The 16,061-nt window shown below is 46.8% G+C and overlaps 2 protein-coding genes across 11 annotated transcripts in view; one reads left to right on the plus strand and one right to left on the minus strand.

Moving 5' to 3' along the window:
- The window catches only part of CSAD (cysteine sulfinic acid decarboxylase), a 26,883-nt gene extending 20,231 nt beyond the window's left edge, over positions 1-6,652 (minus strand). For 4 of the 7 annotated variants that reach the window (XM_078076022.1, XM_078076018.1, XM_078076021.1 and 1 more), the window contains exon 1: positions 6,202-6,340. The gene's annotated coding sequence lies outside the window, so the exon portion shown is untranslated. Of the gene's footprint in view, positions 1-6,201; positions 6,341-6,560 lie in introns of those variants that run through there. The other 3 variants (XM_078076020.1, XM_078076019.1, XM_078076023.1) reach the window with 3 other exon arrangements.
- Positions 6,168-15,918, plus strand: ZNF740 (zinc finger protein 740). Of its 4 annotated transcripts, XM_036124092.2 has the most exons (7): positions 6,168-6,306; positions 7,175-7,488; positions 9,875-10,024; positions 10,366-10,455; positions 10,918-11,041; positions 11,335-11,453; positions 12,645-15,918. In XM_036124092.2, the coding sequence occupies exons 2-7, from the start codon at positions 7,480-7,482 to the stop codon at positions 12,732-12,734; spliced, it is 582 nt and encodes a 193-aa protein (XP_035979985.1). In that variant the 5' UTR covers positions 6,168-6,306; positions 7,175-7,479; the 3' UTR covers positions 12,735-15,918. The 4 variants fall into 4 exon arrangements, with proteins under 4 accessions (XP_035979985.1, XP_077932158.1, XP_077932155.1 ...); XM_078076032.1 differs by having other exon boundaries at positions 9,843-10,024; positions 11,335-15,918; XM_078076029.1 differs by having other exon boundaries at positions 11,335-15,918.
- The last annotated feature ends 143 nt before the right edge of the window (positions 15,919-16,061 follow it).

The following is a 16,061-nucleotide window of genomic DNA, read 5'->3' on the forward strand; positions in this document are numbered from 1 at the left end:
TCTCCCACTCCCCCTGCTTGTGTTCCCTCTCTAGTTGTCTCTCTCTCTGTCAAATAAATAAATAAAATCTAAAAAAAAAAAAAAAAAAAAAAGCACTTTAAAGGGAAAAATGGTAACTTTATAGTGAAGAAACCTGGGGGACACCACCTTACCCAAGTGATCAAGGCAACATCACCAATAATGGGACAGACTGACATATGGCCCTCCTAATGTGAGGCATTGAGAAGCACTCAACATCACTCCTGTCACATTTCTGCCAAAAATGCATAACCCAAATTTAATTGTGAGGAAACAGATATATCTAAATTGAGGGTCATTCTACAAAACAACTAACCTGTTACTTTTCAAAAATGTAAATGTCATAAAACTCAAAGAAAGACTGAACAACTATTCCAGAAACAGAGACATCACAATCAAAAGGAATGTGTGAACTTAAATCAGCTCCTGGATGAGGAAAAAAAAAAAAAAAACCTGCTATGAAGAACATTATTGGAACAACTGGTGGAAGCTGACTATGCACGGCATCATAAATATTAGTATTCTATCAGAGTTAAATTTCCTTAATTTGGTCATTGCATTGTGGTTATGTAAGAGAATGTTCTTATTCTGAGAAAACATATTGGAACATTTAGCAGAAAAGGAGTATGATATCTGCAACTTCCAGTTCAGAAAAAGACAACACTGTATGTATTTACAGGCATTTTTAGAAGAATAACAGCTTTATTGAGATATGATTCACATACCATAAAGTTCACCCTTTTAGATTGTACAGTTCAGTGGGGTTTTTTTAGGATACTCACAAAGTTGTGCATCGTTCACACTATTTAATTCCAGAACATTTTCATCACCCCAAAGAGAAACCCCATACCTATTAGCAGTTGCTACCCATGCATTTTTTAAAGGACTGAAAAAGATGGAAAAAGCTTTCAAAGTATTATTTATAGTTATTCCTGGCTGTCGAAATTATAAACTATTTTCATTTTCTTATTTATATACCTATACTTTTATAATCTTATATGATAACTTCATATTACTCATATAATTAAAGGTTATTTTTAACCAACAAGAAAAACTAAGGAGGTTAAGGAGCAATAAGAACTCCAAAATATACAAATCACCAAGGCTCAACAATGGCCCTAGTACATCACGTGGTTTCCCAACTCTTCAATCCACTATCATCAAAAAGGTCTCACTGGTGACAAAGGTAGCCATATACTGCTCTTCCTATTATGCTGCCCAAATGGCTCTGAGAGAGAGGTACGGGTTCAGCTAGTTCAGCAAACACTGACTCGGTATCTATCCCTGGCACTGGCACTACCCGGGGGGGCGGGGGGGGATGTCTGCCCTGTGCGCTCCAGCTAACAGGCCAGCAGGGACGTGGGCAGACGCACTTGCCACAAAGGAGTGGAATGTTCACAAGGAAAGGCAGGGCTGGTTAATTCTGCTCAGTTGGCTCAGGGCAGCCTTCAAAGAGAAAACATTCAGGACTTAAGCGATAGAGAGCTGGTACAGGAAAAGACTCATCAGTAATCATTACAATACTATTTGAATAACTGATAGGGTGGGCCTGAGGGAAGGGCTGTGCCAAGGAAGTTAGGGAAGGTCACACAGGAGGAGGCCTGCCTGGAGACAAAAAAGATCAGGGCAGTCGTTTTTGTTTTTTTTTTTAAGATTTTATTTATTTGACAGAGACAGACACAGCGAGAGAGGGAACACAAGCAGGGGGAGTGGGAGAGGGAGAAGCAGGCTTCCCGCGGAGCAGGGAGCCCGATGCGGGACTCAATCCCAGAACCCTGGGATTATGACTTGAGCCGAAGGCAGACGCTTAAGGACTGAGCCACCCAGGCGCCCCAAGGCAGTTGCTTCTTTAAAGCACTTTTGGCCAGGCTTATTGCTAGAAAATGACAACACTGACCTCCGTACTATCTACATGGTCACAAATCCCACAGACTCAATACCCACATCCATTAAGGCACCAATTCTCCTTATGTGTACAGTGTTTTCTCCCCTTTCTGATTGTAAATTCCTGCGGGTTAAAATCTTATCTTTAAGGAAAGCACTAAATACAAAAGAGGTACTCAAAAAAATGTTAGTTTTCATCCTCCCCACTCTCCTCTCCCTTCCCCCAAGGTCTTGCACAAAGGCACTCAATGAACATCTGGGTGAATCGACCAACTATTTCCAGGTACTGAAAAATGATGCTGCATTCCACTTACATTTGATTTGCATAGACCAAAAATCTGTATTAATGATATCTTAGAAGACTTGCAAAGGGTTTTTTCTTTCTCAAAACCTTCTCATCTATGACCTCATTTGATCCTCACATTGTGCTGGAAATCAACCTGAAAGGTATTTATTTATTCACCCTGGTTTTCAAGATGAGGACTCTCAGTCCAGAGCTAATTTGTCCAAGATTACACAGGTGACATGAGAACAAGCCTAGATCTCTGATTTTCTGAATTCTAGGCTAGTACCTCTCCCACTACGCTATTGGTTACTTTTAAGTCTGGCATTTCTCACTACCTCTCACCATACACAAAAATAAACTGCAGCTAAGATAAAGACATAAGCAGAAAATATACAACTATAAGAATGTCAAAAGGAACTACAGGGGGGCACCTGGGTGCTCAGTCCTTAAGCGTCTGCCTTTGGCTCAGGTCATGATCCCAAGGTCCTGGGATCGAGCCCCATATCGGGTTCCCTGCTCAGCCGGGAGTCTGCTTCTCCCTCTCCCACTCCCCCTGTTTGTATTCCCTCTCTCCCTGTCTCTCTGTCAAATAAATAAATAAAATCTTAAAAAAAAAAAAAAAAGGAACTACAGGGAAATATTTTTATAATCTTGAGGTAGCGTCACAAAAACCCAAAAGCCACAGGCAGACTTGACTACGTAAAACTTTTAAAATTCTGTGTAAAGACACCATTAAAGTAGTTAAAGATAACTCATGGCTTTACCCCACCCCTTATTATTTTACCCACTCTGTGTTTTCCACAGTGATTTTTGCTCTCCTTGCAATTATTCTTTTCCATGAAAATTTTACTTTATTCTAAATTTTTAAAGATTATTTATTTATTTGAGAGAGAGCACATGCGGGGAGGAAAAGCGGAGGGAGGAGCAGACTCCCCGGTGAGCAAGGAACCTGACCAGACCAACCATGGGACTCCGAAGGACTCGATCCCAGGACCCTGGGATCATGACCTAAGCCGAAGGCAGACGCTTAACTCACTGAGCCACACAAGCACCCTTTTCCATGAAAATTTTAAAATCAGGTTAAGTTCCATGCAAAGTCCCGTTTTAATTAGAACTTACCTTAATCGATAGCAAAAACTCATGTCTCTACAAAATTAAGTCTTTCTATTCATGGACTTGCTAAAACTCCCCATTTAACCAAGACCTTTTTGTCTTTCACTAAAATAGTCTGATTTTCTTAATATATGACTTGCAGTTTCCTGTCAAATTTATTTCAAGAAGTGTAATATTCTTATTGTGAGATTATTTATTTCATCACATTTTTATGGTTGGTGGTTCTTATATTTTATGCATACAATTTTTGTTTGTTAATCTCCCATCTGGCCATACTGCTGAACTCATTAGTTTTAGTATTTTGTCAGTCAATTCTCTTTCTTGATGAATGTATCATATGAAAATAGTGAGACTTTTCAATGGCCAGGAGCTCCAGTACAATGTTAGCTTTGATGGTAAACATTCCTGTCTTATTCCTATTTTTTTAAAGATTTTATTTATTTATTTGGCACAGAGAGATAGTGAGAGAGAGAGAGCACAAGCAGGGGGAGCAGCAGGCAAGCAGAGGGAGAGGAAGAAGCAGGCTCTCCACTGAGCAAGGAGCCCGATGCAGGGCTCAATCCCAGGACCCTGGGATCATGACCTGAGCCAAAGGCAGACGCTTAACCGACTGACCCACCCAGGTGCCCCTTATTCCTATTTTTGATAGGAATGTTTCAAATAATTTCCTGTAAAGCATAAATTGCCCCCCCCCAAAAAGGCTGTAAGATAAACGAAAAACTAAGAGAAAGTACTTTAAATGCATATGACAAACAAAAAGTTAATATAACTTAGAGAAGACGCAACAGAAGTTGCTCAACTCTACTACCGGTGACATGCAAATTTAAACAATGAAATTACTATTTTTCATCTATCAAATTGGCAACTGCACTAAAAATTCATAGTATCCAGTATTGCTATGTTATAGGAAATGGGAACATTGACACATGGTTCTGAGTGAGCATGTAAATTGTTACAAACTGAAATTCAATTTCACAGAATTGATTAAAATTTAAAATGCACAGGGGCGCCTGGGTGGCTCAGTCCACTGAAAGTTGGCCTTCACTCAGGTCAATTTCCCAGGGTCCTGGGATCAAGCCCCACATTGGGCTCCCTGCTCAGCTGGGAGCCTGCTTCTCCCTCTCCCTCTGCCACTCCCCCTGCTTGTGCTCTCTCTCAGATAAATAGAGAAAATCTTTTAAAAAAAATTTTTAGGGGCGCCTGGGTGGCTCAGTTGTTAGGCGTCTGCCTTCAGCTCAGGTCATGATCCTAGGGTCCTGGGATCAAGCCCTGCATCTGGCTCCCTACTCGGCAGGAGCCCTGCTTCTCCCTCTCCCACTCCCCCTGCTTGTGTTCCCTCTCTCGCTGTGTCTCTCTCTGTCAAATAAATAAATAAAATCTTAAAAAAAATTTTTTAATGCACATATTCTATCTATAAATAATCTATAAATGCAAAAGGATAACTATAGGAAGATGTTCCTTATGGCATTATTTTAAAAAATAATGGAACTAACCTAAATGTTCATCAGGATGAGTCTAGACAAATCAAAGTACAAATGTAAGTTAGAATATTATGTAACAATTGTTAAAATGTTAAAGAACTTAGATATCTACAATGTAACACTAGTGTCCAGCACTGTAGTTGCTCAATAAATATACTCTGGATGAAAAAAAATTGTATGAACATAGAAAAAAGTCTGGAAGTATATTTGCCAAACTGATAAAAGTGACTATCTTCAGGAGCATTGGATAGTAGAAAAAGGAAACTTAACATTTTTGCCTTTTATTCTTATGTGTGTGCGGACTTGTCAAAATAAGTATGAGATATTTTTTTTTAAATTAAAGACTTATTTCTAATAACGTTTCTCTATTTTTATCTCAATTTTATCATGAGTCTAAGAGCACAAAGATTTGCTGTCAATGGCTCAAAACAAAGTGCTCAGGGAAATGAAACCCGTGTACAAAGAGTAGTTGGGAATTCCTCTTTTCCATAAATAAATATTTTTTTCTTTTGGCATCTCAATCCTCGTAAACTCACAACCTGACAGCACCTACAGCAGAAGCTGAGACATAAATGGACTGACATTTCCTTCCATTAAGAACACTTGGCATAATCCATCTTTAGCGGAACCTCTCCCTAATAGCTCAGATTGGGAGATTCTAAAGAAAAGTTCAAGTTTCCATTTTTTAACGCTGGACCCGGGGGCCACCCTAGATCGCTAATGAAACTAGTCTTCTACCGAGGGGAGTCCTATGGCTTTTTCCAGGCGAGGCCAATGTCAGACGCTGGAAAGTCTGGAATGAAGGGGTAAGCGGTACAAGTTAACCAGACCGGCCTCGGGACGCGCCCGGATTGAGTGTACACGGAAGAAGCGTTTAAAGAAGTTAACTCCTCTCCCAGCTGACTGGGCGGCCCCAGAATCTGCAGAGGTAGGCCTGATAGATAACTTTCAGATAAAGAGGACCTCGGCTGAGTTACGTGAAAAGGCTGGGTACGAACTATTCAGGCTCTACTTGGGGCTGCAAGCTCAGATGCGACAGGGAGAACGTCCGCGAAGGGAGACTGATGGCGTTTTTTCAAGGAGCCTCAACCAGCCCACCTAGCAAAACCTAGCACCCAGCGAACGTCACTTCAGGGTCTTCGTTCCTGCCCTCAGCCAAGATGGCCGCCGGGGCGCGCCTGTACCATGGCGCACGCGTCGTACCGCCGGTCCGCCCCCTTCCCGTCCTTCCGCGCGCCGGCACCGCCCACTCACCAGCTGCACCCCCTCCCAGCGTCCTCAGCCTCACCCCCTTTCTGGCTGCTCCCGCCGGTCCAGGCTCCGAGCCCGGAAGTGGATATTGCTGCTCGGCTGAGAGGACGAGGGGAGGGGGAAGTGCTTCCGGGGAAACGGGCCCCGGGTTGGTGTTTGTAAACTTGCCTCGGTCCCGGCAGGGCAGCGGCGGCCACGGGGTTGGCACGGTGTGCTGGGGCCTGGAGGAGGCGCCGCGCGGTGGGGGAGACAGCGGGAGGCCGCGCCTGGCAGGTAGGAGCACGCCTCAGGGAACGCAGCGTCGTCCGGGCAGGCGGCAGCGCCTCAGCTGCTCGCAGGCCGTGGGGCGCCGCGCGGGAAGGGGGAGGGGAAGGGAGGAGGGGCGCGTGGCGAAGGGAGGGGGCTCGCCGGGGAGGGGAAGGGGCCGCGCGCGCGCGCGCGCACCGCCCCCCGCCCGCCAGTCCGGCCGCGTTAGCGGTCAGGCGGAGGGGGGCTTGCTTGGCGGGGACGCGGGCGCGAGCACGCACCTCGCGCGCTCCTCGGTGTTCTCCTCCGGCTCCGTGCGGCGGGGCGCTGCGGCTGGCTGGCTGGCTGGCTGGAGGAGGAGGAGGAGGAGGAGGGAGGGAACGCGGAGCGCCGGCCTCCGCCTGCCTGCCTTCCTCCGCAGCGAGTTTCCGTACCTTCGGGCGGACTCGGAGAACGCGCACGTGTGGGCCGGCCCAGCGCACACTGCCAGTCCGGTTGCTGACTTGCTACTCAGGCGTCCAGCGATAGCCTCTGAGCTTTTCTCCACCCCAGTTCTGGCCTCCTTAATAGAGTGCTAGCTTCGCGGCCCGGCCCACTCGGCACAAAAGCCCCGGAGGGCCTCCGCCCCCTTCTATTCGTAAGATGGCAAATCCGAGCGGTTGGCCTGTTGCAGTTCTTCCATGAGAGGCCCCAGTTACTTTTACTCCCGTTGGCTGCTCCTCTTTGCCCTGGAGACCAGTTTCTTCTGACCTAGAAAGAAAACTCTGCTTAACTAATGCCCTCTTCCTGAGGTTCACAGAGAGCGCCCACCAAAAAAAAAAAAGTTCAGCCTACTGCAGGTCGAATGGCCTGAGAATCTTGGACCTAACAGCCCCATCTCCTTTTCTGGTTTCAGGTTTCTGAAACAGATCGTGAACTTCAACGAGAGGATTCGGTTGGAAAACGAACACCAGCAGACTTTTTCTTCAGATCATAGGCACGAGCCAGGCAGAGTCCAGGGATTCTTGGAACATCTATCTTCCCTTTGGAGGACACTAAGATCTATTTGAAGACAAAAGCAGTTCAATATGGCAGCAGGACGGAAGGGACACAAAGGAGTTGTTACAGTGATTTGGTGACAGTTCTTCAAACAACAGTGTCTTAGGAAAGGTGGATCAAGAAACTCCTGAACTTTTGGGTTGCATTAAGTGAGAAATCAGCATGGCTCAGGTAAAAAGCTATAGAATCCTCCTCCTTCAAGATCACTGGGAAACGTGTTTGCAGTTTCACTCTTGAATGCTGCCTTAGTCAACATATTGACCAACCCAGTGAGCCAAGCTCTGTATTAAGCACCAGGGGGAGATCTAGAGGAAGGAAAGGAGACAGGCCACAGCCCCTGCCTTCAGGGAGCTTCCAGTCAAATGAAGGAGGTAGGCTATTCTGCATCACAGGCACTGATGGGACATTTGTGAAACAATTACTCAGTTTACACTTGGTACGTTAAGTGCTGAGGGGCATGAGGGAGTGAACAGTCTGGTGAATGCTTCATTTTTTTTTTCAATAGGAATTAATTGAGCTCCTGTTTCATGCAAGGCATTATGCTGGGGATACAAAGATGAGTAAGATTGTCCCCATCCCCAGCAAGCTTCCAGGATAGTTGGGTTGGGGTGGGGGGAAATGGAGAGACAGTCTATTATTTACCTTTATATTCACAATACCTTGCATAGTGATTGATTAGCAGCAGAGACTCAATGAATCTGTTGATTGAAGGAACATGCAATAATAGAGGTATGTACACTGCAGAGGAGAGAGAAGAGTACCTCTGCCTGGATGGAAAAAAGCAGGTGAAGCTTGAAGAACGCATAGGATTTTGCTAGATAAACAAGCAGAACAGGACATTCAGACAAGGAGAACTGCATGGGCAGAGGCTTAGAGGCATGGGAGAATGTGATGAGGTTAGGAGTACTGCAGATAGTTTGCTAGTTAAGGAGGAAGGGGCTTAAATGGGTTAGGGGGATAGGGTAGGTAGTGATAGAGGGATAAGTTTAGAGTGAGGGAGTTGTTTCCTGGAGCAGTTAAGAGTATAACCCAAGGGCCTTTTATGCCTTGCTAAGGAATTAGACTTTATTCTGAACGAATGGGAACTCTCTGAAGAATGTTAAGCAGCAGAGTGACATCAGATCAGTGTATTTAGAAGGTAATTGTCATTGTGAGGGGAGAGGATGGATTGGAGAGACAGGATGATCTGTTAGGTTGCTGTAAGTGTGGATAGCAAAGCCATGTGCGGGCATCCCCAGAGCTTCTCCCAGCTTTCTTGCAGGGACCCTCCTGTACCAGTCTCACCAGGATGGCAGCCTGATTAGAGTTTAATTGGCTTTATTCCAGCTGCATGCATGGCTTCCTTCTTTCCTTGCAGATTAGGAGCCCTCGGTTTCTTCTTCCTTTGTTTGCAACCCACTTCACGGCATCATGTTCACTCTTGTTCTGAGAAACTGCCTCTCACTAATCACTAACTTTATACTGGGCACTGCTAGGCATTTGTATCTTAGTTTTATTCTCATCAACCCTGTGAGAGTAGATACTCTCATAAACATTTTGCATTTAAGGAAACTGAGGCCTGAAGAGGTGAAGTAATTTGCCCAAGATTATACAGTACAAACAGCAGAGCTAAGCTTTCCACCTCTAGACCTTTCTGTCCAAAGTCCTTGAAGGAGAAAGAAAAGAAGGGGTCCCAGGATATACTAAAAGGAATTTCTTTTTTTAAGAGAGTGTTTTTAAAAGGAATTTTTTTTAGTAAATCACTTGTGGAAGTTTGCTGATCAACTATTTCTTTAAAGTGTTTCTTCAAAAAAAAAAAGTTTTTTCAGTAAGAAAAGTATATTCTCTAGTGCTGGCTAAACAAAGTCAGTTTGAAGAATGTAGCCATGAAAAGAGGAAATTTTTTTAATCATTCCTTGTTTAAGTAATTTTTTTAAACTATGCACAGAGTAGAGAATGTGAAAATATATGGATTTGCACACAAATAAATGGCCTTGGAGGTCAAGAGAAAGTGATACTCAACCCTAAAATCCTTCCAAGTGACTTAATTTTTATATCTGTTAAAATTGACAACACCTAGGGAATTTAAAATCTAAGGGGAGACATAACTTAGTTTTGCTGATAAACATGCTTTTGCGACCTGATAGAATATATATTTGGCACCAGTGATGTCTGCCAGTCATAAGTGGCCTCTGAACCTCCCGGTGAGAGAGGAAGGAGGAAGTTCTGCTAGAAATCTCCCATTTCAGTGCATCATCAGGGCAGACCCTCCTGCCCATTCACAAGGCCAAGTACCTGGTAACAGGTCCTAGCACATTGCTAATGACAAAAGTGTCAATAATACTTGGTTATTCACTTGATTTGTATTTAAATGCTGATGTATAACAAGTAACTTGTTCCTGGTGAGGTGAGTTAGGGAGGACTCTTGAAGGAAGCAGAGTTTTGCAGCAGAGAGGGACACTCCCTAGAGAAGCAGTTTGTTTGTGGCTGGGTGTGAAAGGTAGTTCTATAGAAGATGGCAGCCTGTTTTTGCCCTGCCCTGCCAGGTGACCTGACACCTCATCTCCTTTCAACTTAGGCAAGTCTCCTGGCTTGTGAAGGCCTAGCAGGTGTGAGTTTGGTTCCCACTGCAGCCAGCAAGAAGATGATGCTGAGCCAGATTGCCAGCAAGCAGGCCGAGAATGGAGAGCGGGCAGGTAGCCCTGATGTGCTGAGGTGCTCAAGTCAGGTACAGCGTTTGAGTCCATTGTGGCACCTGGGGGTCGGGTGGCCCAAGCTCTCTGCCAGGAGATGCCAAGCTTTGATTGCTCAGTGCTTCTGTTTAGGGAAGTGGGGAAAAGGGATCCAGCTGGGGAATGAATGAATGTGGGTATTTTAGAGAGCTAAGGAAGGACTTGACCTATAACCCCTTAACACCATAGTACTTGGAGAGGAAATGGATGAGTACCTTCTCTAAATCTTTGGGGCAGGTGGTTACTGTCATTTAGAAGTTGTCTGCAGCACAGCATTTGGTTTCCTGTCTTGTGTGGGGAGATAGACTGTGAGTTTAGCTTTGATTTATTTTTAAAGGGCCACCGAAAAGACAGCGATAAGTCCCGGAGTCGCAAAGATGATGACAGCTTGGCTGAGGCCTCTCATTCAAAGAAGACTGTTAAAAAGGCAGGTAATGGGGTAATCCCCAAACTGGTACCGTTTGGTAATGGGGTAATTCCTTTTCTTTCGTCTGTGGCTCAACCTGGAGTTTTCCCTAGATGTTTTGGTCACTCATAGCCAATGAGTGTGTCACTCTTATTTCCTCCATAGGCCACTTTGGTCTTTGATCTCTGCCCTCTCCAGAACATCTTTGGTAAAGGAAAGAGGGCCAGGGAAGCATGGGATCCTGTGGCAAAGGGGCAGGCAGACCTCCCTCAGGTCACATTCAGAGGTGTTGGGTTTGATGGGGCAGACAGTTTACCCATGCCCACCACCTTCCTCAGAGGGTCTCTTAACTCTAGGGAATGAGGGAGATGACAACATCAGAAAGATTACTTTGTCCAGCAACTGGAAATTGACCCAGAGTAGAATGGGGACAGAAAGGCGGCTGAGGGATAGCCTTATGACATGCCTGATTGTTGCCCCTAGGTGGTGGTAGTGGAACAAAATGGTTCTTTTCAAGTAAAGATTCCCAAAAATTTTATTTGTGAACACTGCTTTGGAGCCTTTAGGAGCAGTTACCACCTCAAGAGGCACATCCTTATTCATACTGGTAAGTCTCTTGCTCATATTCAGTAGTCTGTAGTTGTGTGTGTGTGCGTGTGTGTAGCTCTTACTGGGTTTGTTTTAGGGGCCGAGTATCAGAAATAAAGGAAGAAGATAAGTGAATTAGCTAGAAAGATTTTGTGGCTCTGTATCTAGTGTCAGAGACCGACAGCTTTGGGGACCTTTCCTCATTAGGTGTCCGTACATTGCTAAAAATTAAAAATTTCTGGGAAAATACCTGGAATGAAGTCCCTACCTTGTGTACCTCCTGATACTAACTTCTCTCTCCACTTGGGCCAGGTGAGAAGCCATTTGAGTGTGATATATGTGATATGCGCTTCATCCAGAAGTACCACCTGGAGCGTCACAAGCGTGTGCACAGTGGCGAAAAGCCCTACCAGTGTGAACGGTGTCATCAGGTAAGCTCACGTGTCACCCGTCTACCCCACACAACAAACTTTTCCTTCACCAAGAACCAGGGCCAGCCCCCATCCCCTTCCCAACAAGGGGCCACATCGAATTCCTGGCCATGGTAGAGTTAGTACCTCAGGGTGAGGTGTTTCTCTCTGGCCTTATGCAGCTGTTTATGGGAGGGGCCATGAGAATAATTGTAATAACAGTAGCATTTCTTGTGTACCTATTCTGTGCCAGGCACTGTGAGAGCATATTTAACATAGATTATCTTTTTAATTCTGATGTTAATTCCATAAAGAGCTGTGTTGTCGTCATTTCACATTTGGGGAAATTGAGATTCAAAGAGGTTAAGTGTCCTAAGGACACAGCAGATGGAGGGCAGAGGCAGGATTCAGTCAAACTCAGAGCTGGTGCACCTGGAAGAAGAAAGACAATCTCTGCCCGGGGGGTCAGTGTCTGACTTGATGAGAATGTAAGAGCTAGACCAAAACAAGACAAGAACAAAAGACAAGAAATGATAACGACTAACATTTCCTGGATGCTTTGTTCCACCCGCTTACACTGAATCTCAAAACACTAGAATGAGAGCTCCATGAGGCAGAGATTTTGCCCCTCTGGTTCTCCACTCTATCCTCAGCCCCAAGAACTGTACCTGCCTTGAGACAGACACTCAATAAATATTGGATGAATGACACAGCCCTTCTGTGAGTAGGTACTTTTAGCCCCGTTACAGATGAGCGTACAGATTGAGTGCTGTCAGATACCGTGTCCAAGGTTGCACAGCCACTGAGTGCTAGAGCCAGGACTCCCGACTTCAGAGCCTGCGCTCTTTTTTTTTTTTTTTTTTTTAAAGATTTTATTTATTTATTTGACACAGAGAGAGACACGGCGAGAGAGGGAACACAAGCAGGGGGAGTGGGAGAGGGAAAAGCAGGCTTCCCGTGGAGCAGGGAGTCCAACGCGGGGCTCGATCCCAGGACCCCGGGATCATGATCTGAGCCGAAGGCAGACGCTTAACGACTGAGCCACCCAGGCGCCCCGGAGCCTGCGCTCTTAACCACTGTGTGCTCTTGCCATCTGTGCACTTGCTGAGGGCATGTGGAGCGGGATGCGTGCCTCCCGTGTGGGGAAGGCAGAGCTAGCCAACAGGTAGCTGAGGTTCTCCTCTCAACACTTAATCCTTCCTTTCTTCTCAGTGTTTTTCTCGGACAGATCGATTACTCAGACACAAACGGATGTGCCAAGGGTGCCAGTCCAAGACTTCCGACGGGCAGTTTTCTCTATAGGCGCAAGGGGCCCTGGGTGGTGGGAGTGATCAGAAGAATTTACCGAAGAGCGCACCCCCTCTGGTCTGATGGTCCCACCACCACCCCGTCTGTACCTGTCCCCCTCCTGGAGGAGTGGACCCAGGAGACCAGAAGAGTGCATCAGGGGACAGCGGCCTCAGAGCCTCAGCTCTGTAAATAATCTGAGACTATGAGTATCTCGGGGAAGTTCCTACAGCATTCCTGGGTAGGGAAGCTAGTCCCTGGACCCTTGGCTGAGGTTATAGGTGGGGACTGAAGGTACAGGACCAAGACTGGTGTGGCTCCCACAACCTTGGACTCCAGCTGGCAGCTGAAATGGAAAGGATTGGGGAGAGGGATTTGTTTGTTTGTTCTGTTCTTGTTTTTGTTTATTCAAAAGCAATTTTAGCAGCTACACTGTGGATACAGGTAATATGGAGGCATAGAGCCCTGGTTAAAGCAGGGACAATGGCTGGCCCGGCCCTCCCCAGAATTGAGTTTTTAGTTGCAGTTGATCCTCAGTGTTCCACAGCCCTGCACCTCACCTTCTGTTTGAAGGAGAGGAGGATCAGGGATGGCAGCTGAGTTTACCTTGGTCTCCTTATACACTGTAGGGACAGAAGGAAGAATGGCGGGAGGAGCAGACAAGGGCTGGGTACAACTAGAGTGGGCAGGTACCTCTTCCTTCCTCCAGGGAAGAGCGAGAGCTGTGCCCACGGCTGTTGCAACAGCCCAGGCCACCCTGGTACCTGATGGGGTCAGCTCAAGTGCCTTGTGGAGGGAACTTGGGTGAGAGCGGCCCACGGAGCCCTTCCATGCCCTCTTTGGGCACTCCATCTTGGAGATAGCGTGTGGCTACCTCGCTGCCGTTGACTCCTGAGCCAGACAGAGGTTTTGAGCAGGTAGTCACGGATACCAAAGGGGGTTCTCTCTCCTTGTGCCCTCTTAGGAACAACCCGAGACTAGTCCCAAGTTGAGCAACAACTGTTCAAGAAACAAAGGAGTTTGGTGTCCCCTGACATGACTGTTGAGCAGTGTGAGCTGCTCTCCCTGCCCAAGTCCTATCACTGTATTCAGGTAGGAGATAGGGGTGTGGCCTTTGGTCCCAAAGAATAAGATCTTCGCTTCCTTCTTAATGGCCATCCCTACCCAACAAAGAATTGGGGGGAGGGGGTGCTGCAGAGAAAGGACTGAGGAAGAAACCTATTGTAGGTTTTATTCTTAATCATATTCTTTGCTCCTCTCTGCCCCAACACCACCACCCTATCCACCCCCAAAAAAGTGATCAGGGGTGTGTGTGTGTGTGTGTGCGCGCTTGAGTGTGTTCATTGAAATGTGTGCTTGTGTTTGTATGCTTGGAGATGGCATATTATTGAGCCAAACCCTTCTCTGGCCCTCAACTCAGGGGACGATGAGCATGAAACAGCCCCCACCACCACCACCAAATCTGAGGGTGCTTGAGGTCCCAGCTGAGGAACTTGATTTAGGGGAGTGAAGGGCTTTGTTTTGGAGAGGTTTTTTGGGGGTTGATTCAGCAGGCTGGTTAGGGTGTTTAACTCAAGCCAAAGCTTGTAAACATGAATTTTCTAAAGTGAAATAAAAAAGCCTCTGCCTGCTATGGAAGGTTCTGGGGTTTGGCCCCCACTGTGGCCTGCCCTGACCTGTAGAGGGGAGTAATCATGGAATAATCATGGAGGCTTGGTGAACCTGACCACGCTGTCAGTGGGGATCTAAGATGGCAGCTCCAGGCAGTGTAACTTCATTTCCTAGATGTAGGAACAGCAGCAGAAAGCTCCTGGCTGTCAGGTGTGCGGGAGGGGGGTGGGGGGCTCTGTACCTCTGAAATGTGAGGATTTCAGGGAAAGAAAGGTGTGGCACCCTGCAGACTTGCTCTGACGGCTCCTGAGGTCCTTTGGCAGAGACACTGGGCAGTGTTTGCTGCCTGTGCTCCTGTAGCTTTATGCTGGCACCTGCATTTGCTATGGTCCAGGGCCTAGACCTCAGTCCCTGAAGCTGCCCTGTGGTCCCTGCAAGCCAGGTATCTTCCCGTGTGTGAGCGAGCCCCTTGCCTGTTAGAGACCTCTGCTGGGGCTGGAATTTATCATTTACCTCTGGGAATATATTCCTGGAAGGAAGCTACATTTAGAAAACCTCTCCCACGAGCACTTTTGAAAATAGGAGGCTTCATTCCCTGCCACTTGCAGCTAATCTGTTTAGGGTTGGAGTGAGTGTGGCGAGAATCCCGAGTGACCTATGCCCCTACGTGTGCGGATGTGTGCTTAGGTCACAGTGTGCCGTGGCCCCCCACAGCCTCAGCCTCCTGCCGGGGTGGGAGGGAGAGGGAATTTGTGAGCAGATGTGGAAAGAGCCATACCGGAAGCACCCCTGCCAAGGATTGGGTGTGGAGGCAACTCAGGAGCAGGTAGGTGCTTAGTTCAGTTGTCCAGGTGCTGAGGTTCTGGGGCCAAGGATGTGTGAGGAGAGAGGAGCAAAGAGGTGAAAGGAGTGATTCAGCCTCCCAGAGGGCCCAGAAGCCCCACTTACACCCTAGGGAAACCACAGACAAAGAGCGCTGCAGAGGCTTCTGGGCCTACGCCCCAGCCCTCCTCAGCTGGTGGGGTCTAGCACTGGACAGATGCCTCAGGTGCGTTTGGAGTGAAGGGAAAGGGAGCTAGGGCAGGCTCTCAGAGACCAGGACGTGGAATTTGGGGACCTGGGAAAGAGCACCAGTTCTGGGGGGGCCCTTGTACGGGGCCCTACCAGCCCTGCACTTCCCTGCACCCCAGTTCTTCTCCGTCCACCCCCCCAACAGCCTCTTTCATCACGTAGCTACTGATTGTGCCCTATGGCTTGACATTGGAGGGTTAAATGAGATGTGGGGGGTCCCGCCACAACTTCTAACCCTCTCCCCAGACGCTCTTTGCCTCTGCTGCAGTCCTGGGGCTTTTATCTTAATCCCTCCCAACTCTTCCTCTCTGCCCTCTCCCTCCCTCTCTCTCTCTTTTTTTTTTAATATACTTATTTTGCTATTGGGGGAGGGGAATATCAAATGAACAAGATCACTTTTAAATGGTAGTTTTTATAAGATGTTATAAACTTGTATCTTTTTACCATTAAAGTGCAGTGTATGTTCCTTCGTGATATATTTAGGATATTTAAATAAAAAGAAAATGGGGCTTTTCTACATACTATCTCTTTTTTTGGGAAAGCTGCTGCTTTGGGGCCACAGTGGTTTTCCGTTTTCCCCCCAAATATAACCACCCCAAACGTCCAGCATCCTGGAAACCACCGTTTAAAACTCCCCTCCACAGAAGAGCAACAAGTGGA

The sequence above is a fragment of the Halichoerus grypus genome, chromosome 6, assembly GCF_964656455.1.
Source record: "Halichoerus grypus chromosome 6, mHalGry1.hap1.1, whole genome shotgun sequence".
NCBI lineage: Eukaryota > Metazoa > Chordata > Mammalia > Carnivora > Phocidae > Halichoerus > Halichoerus grypus.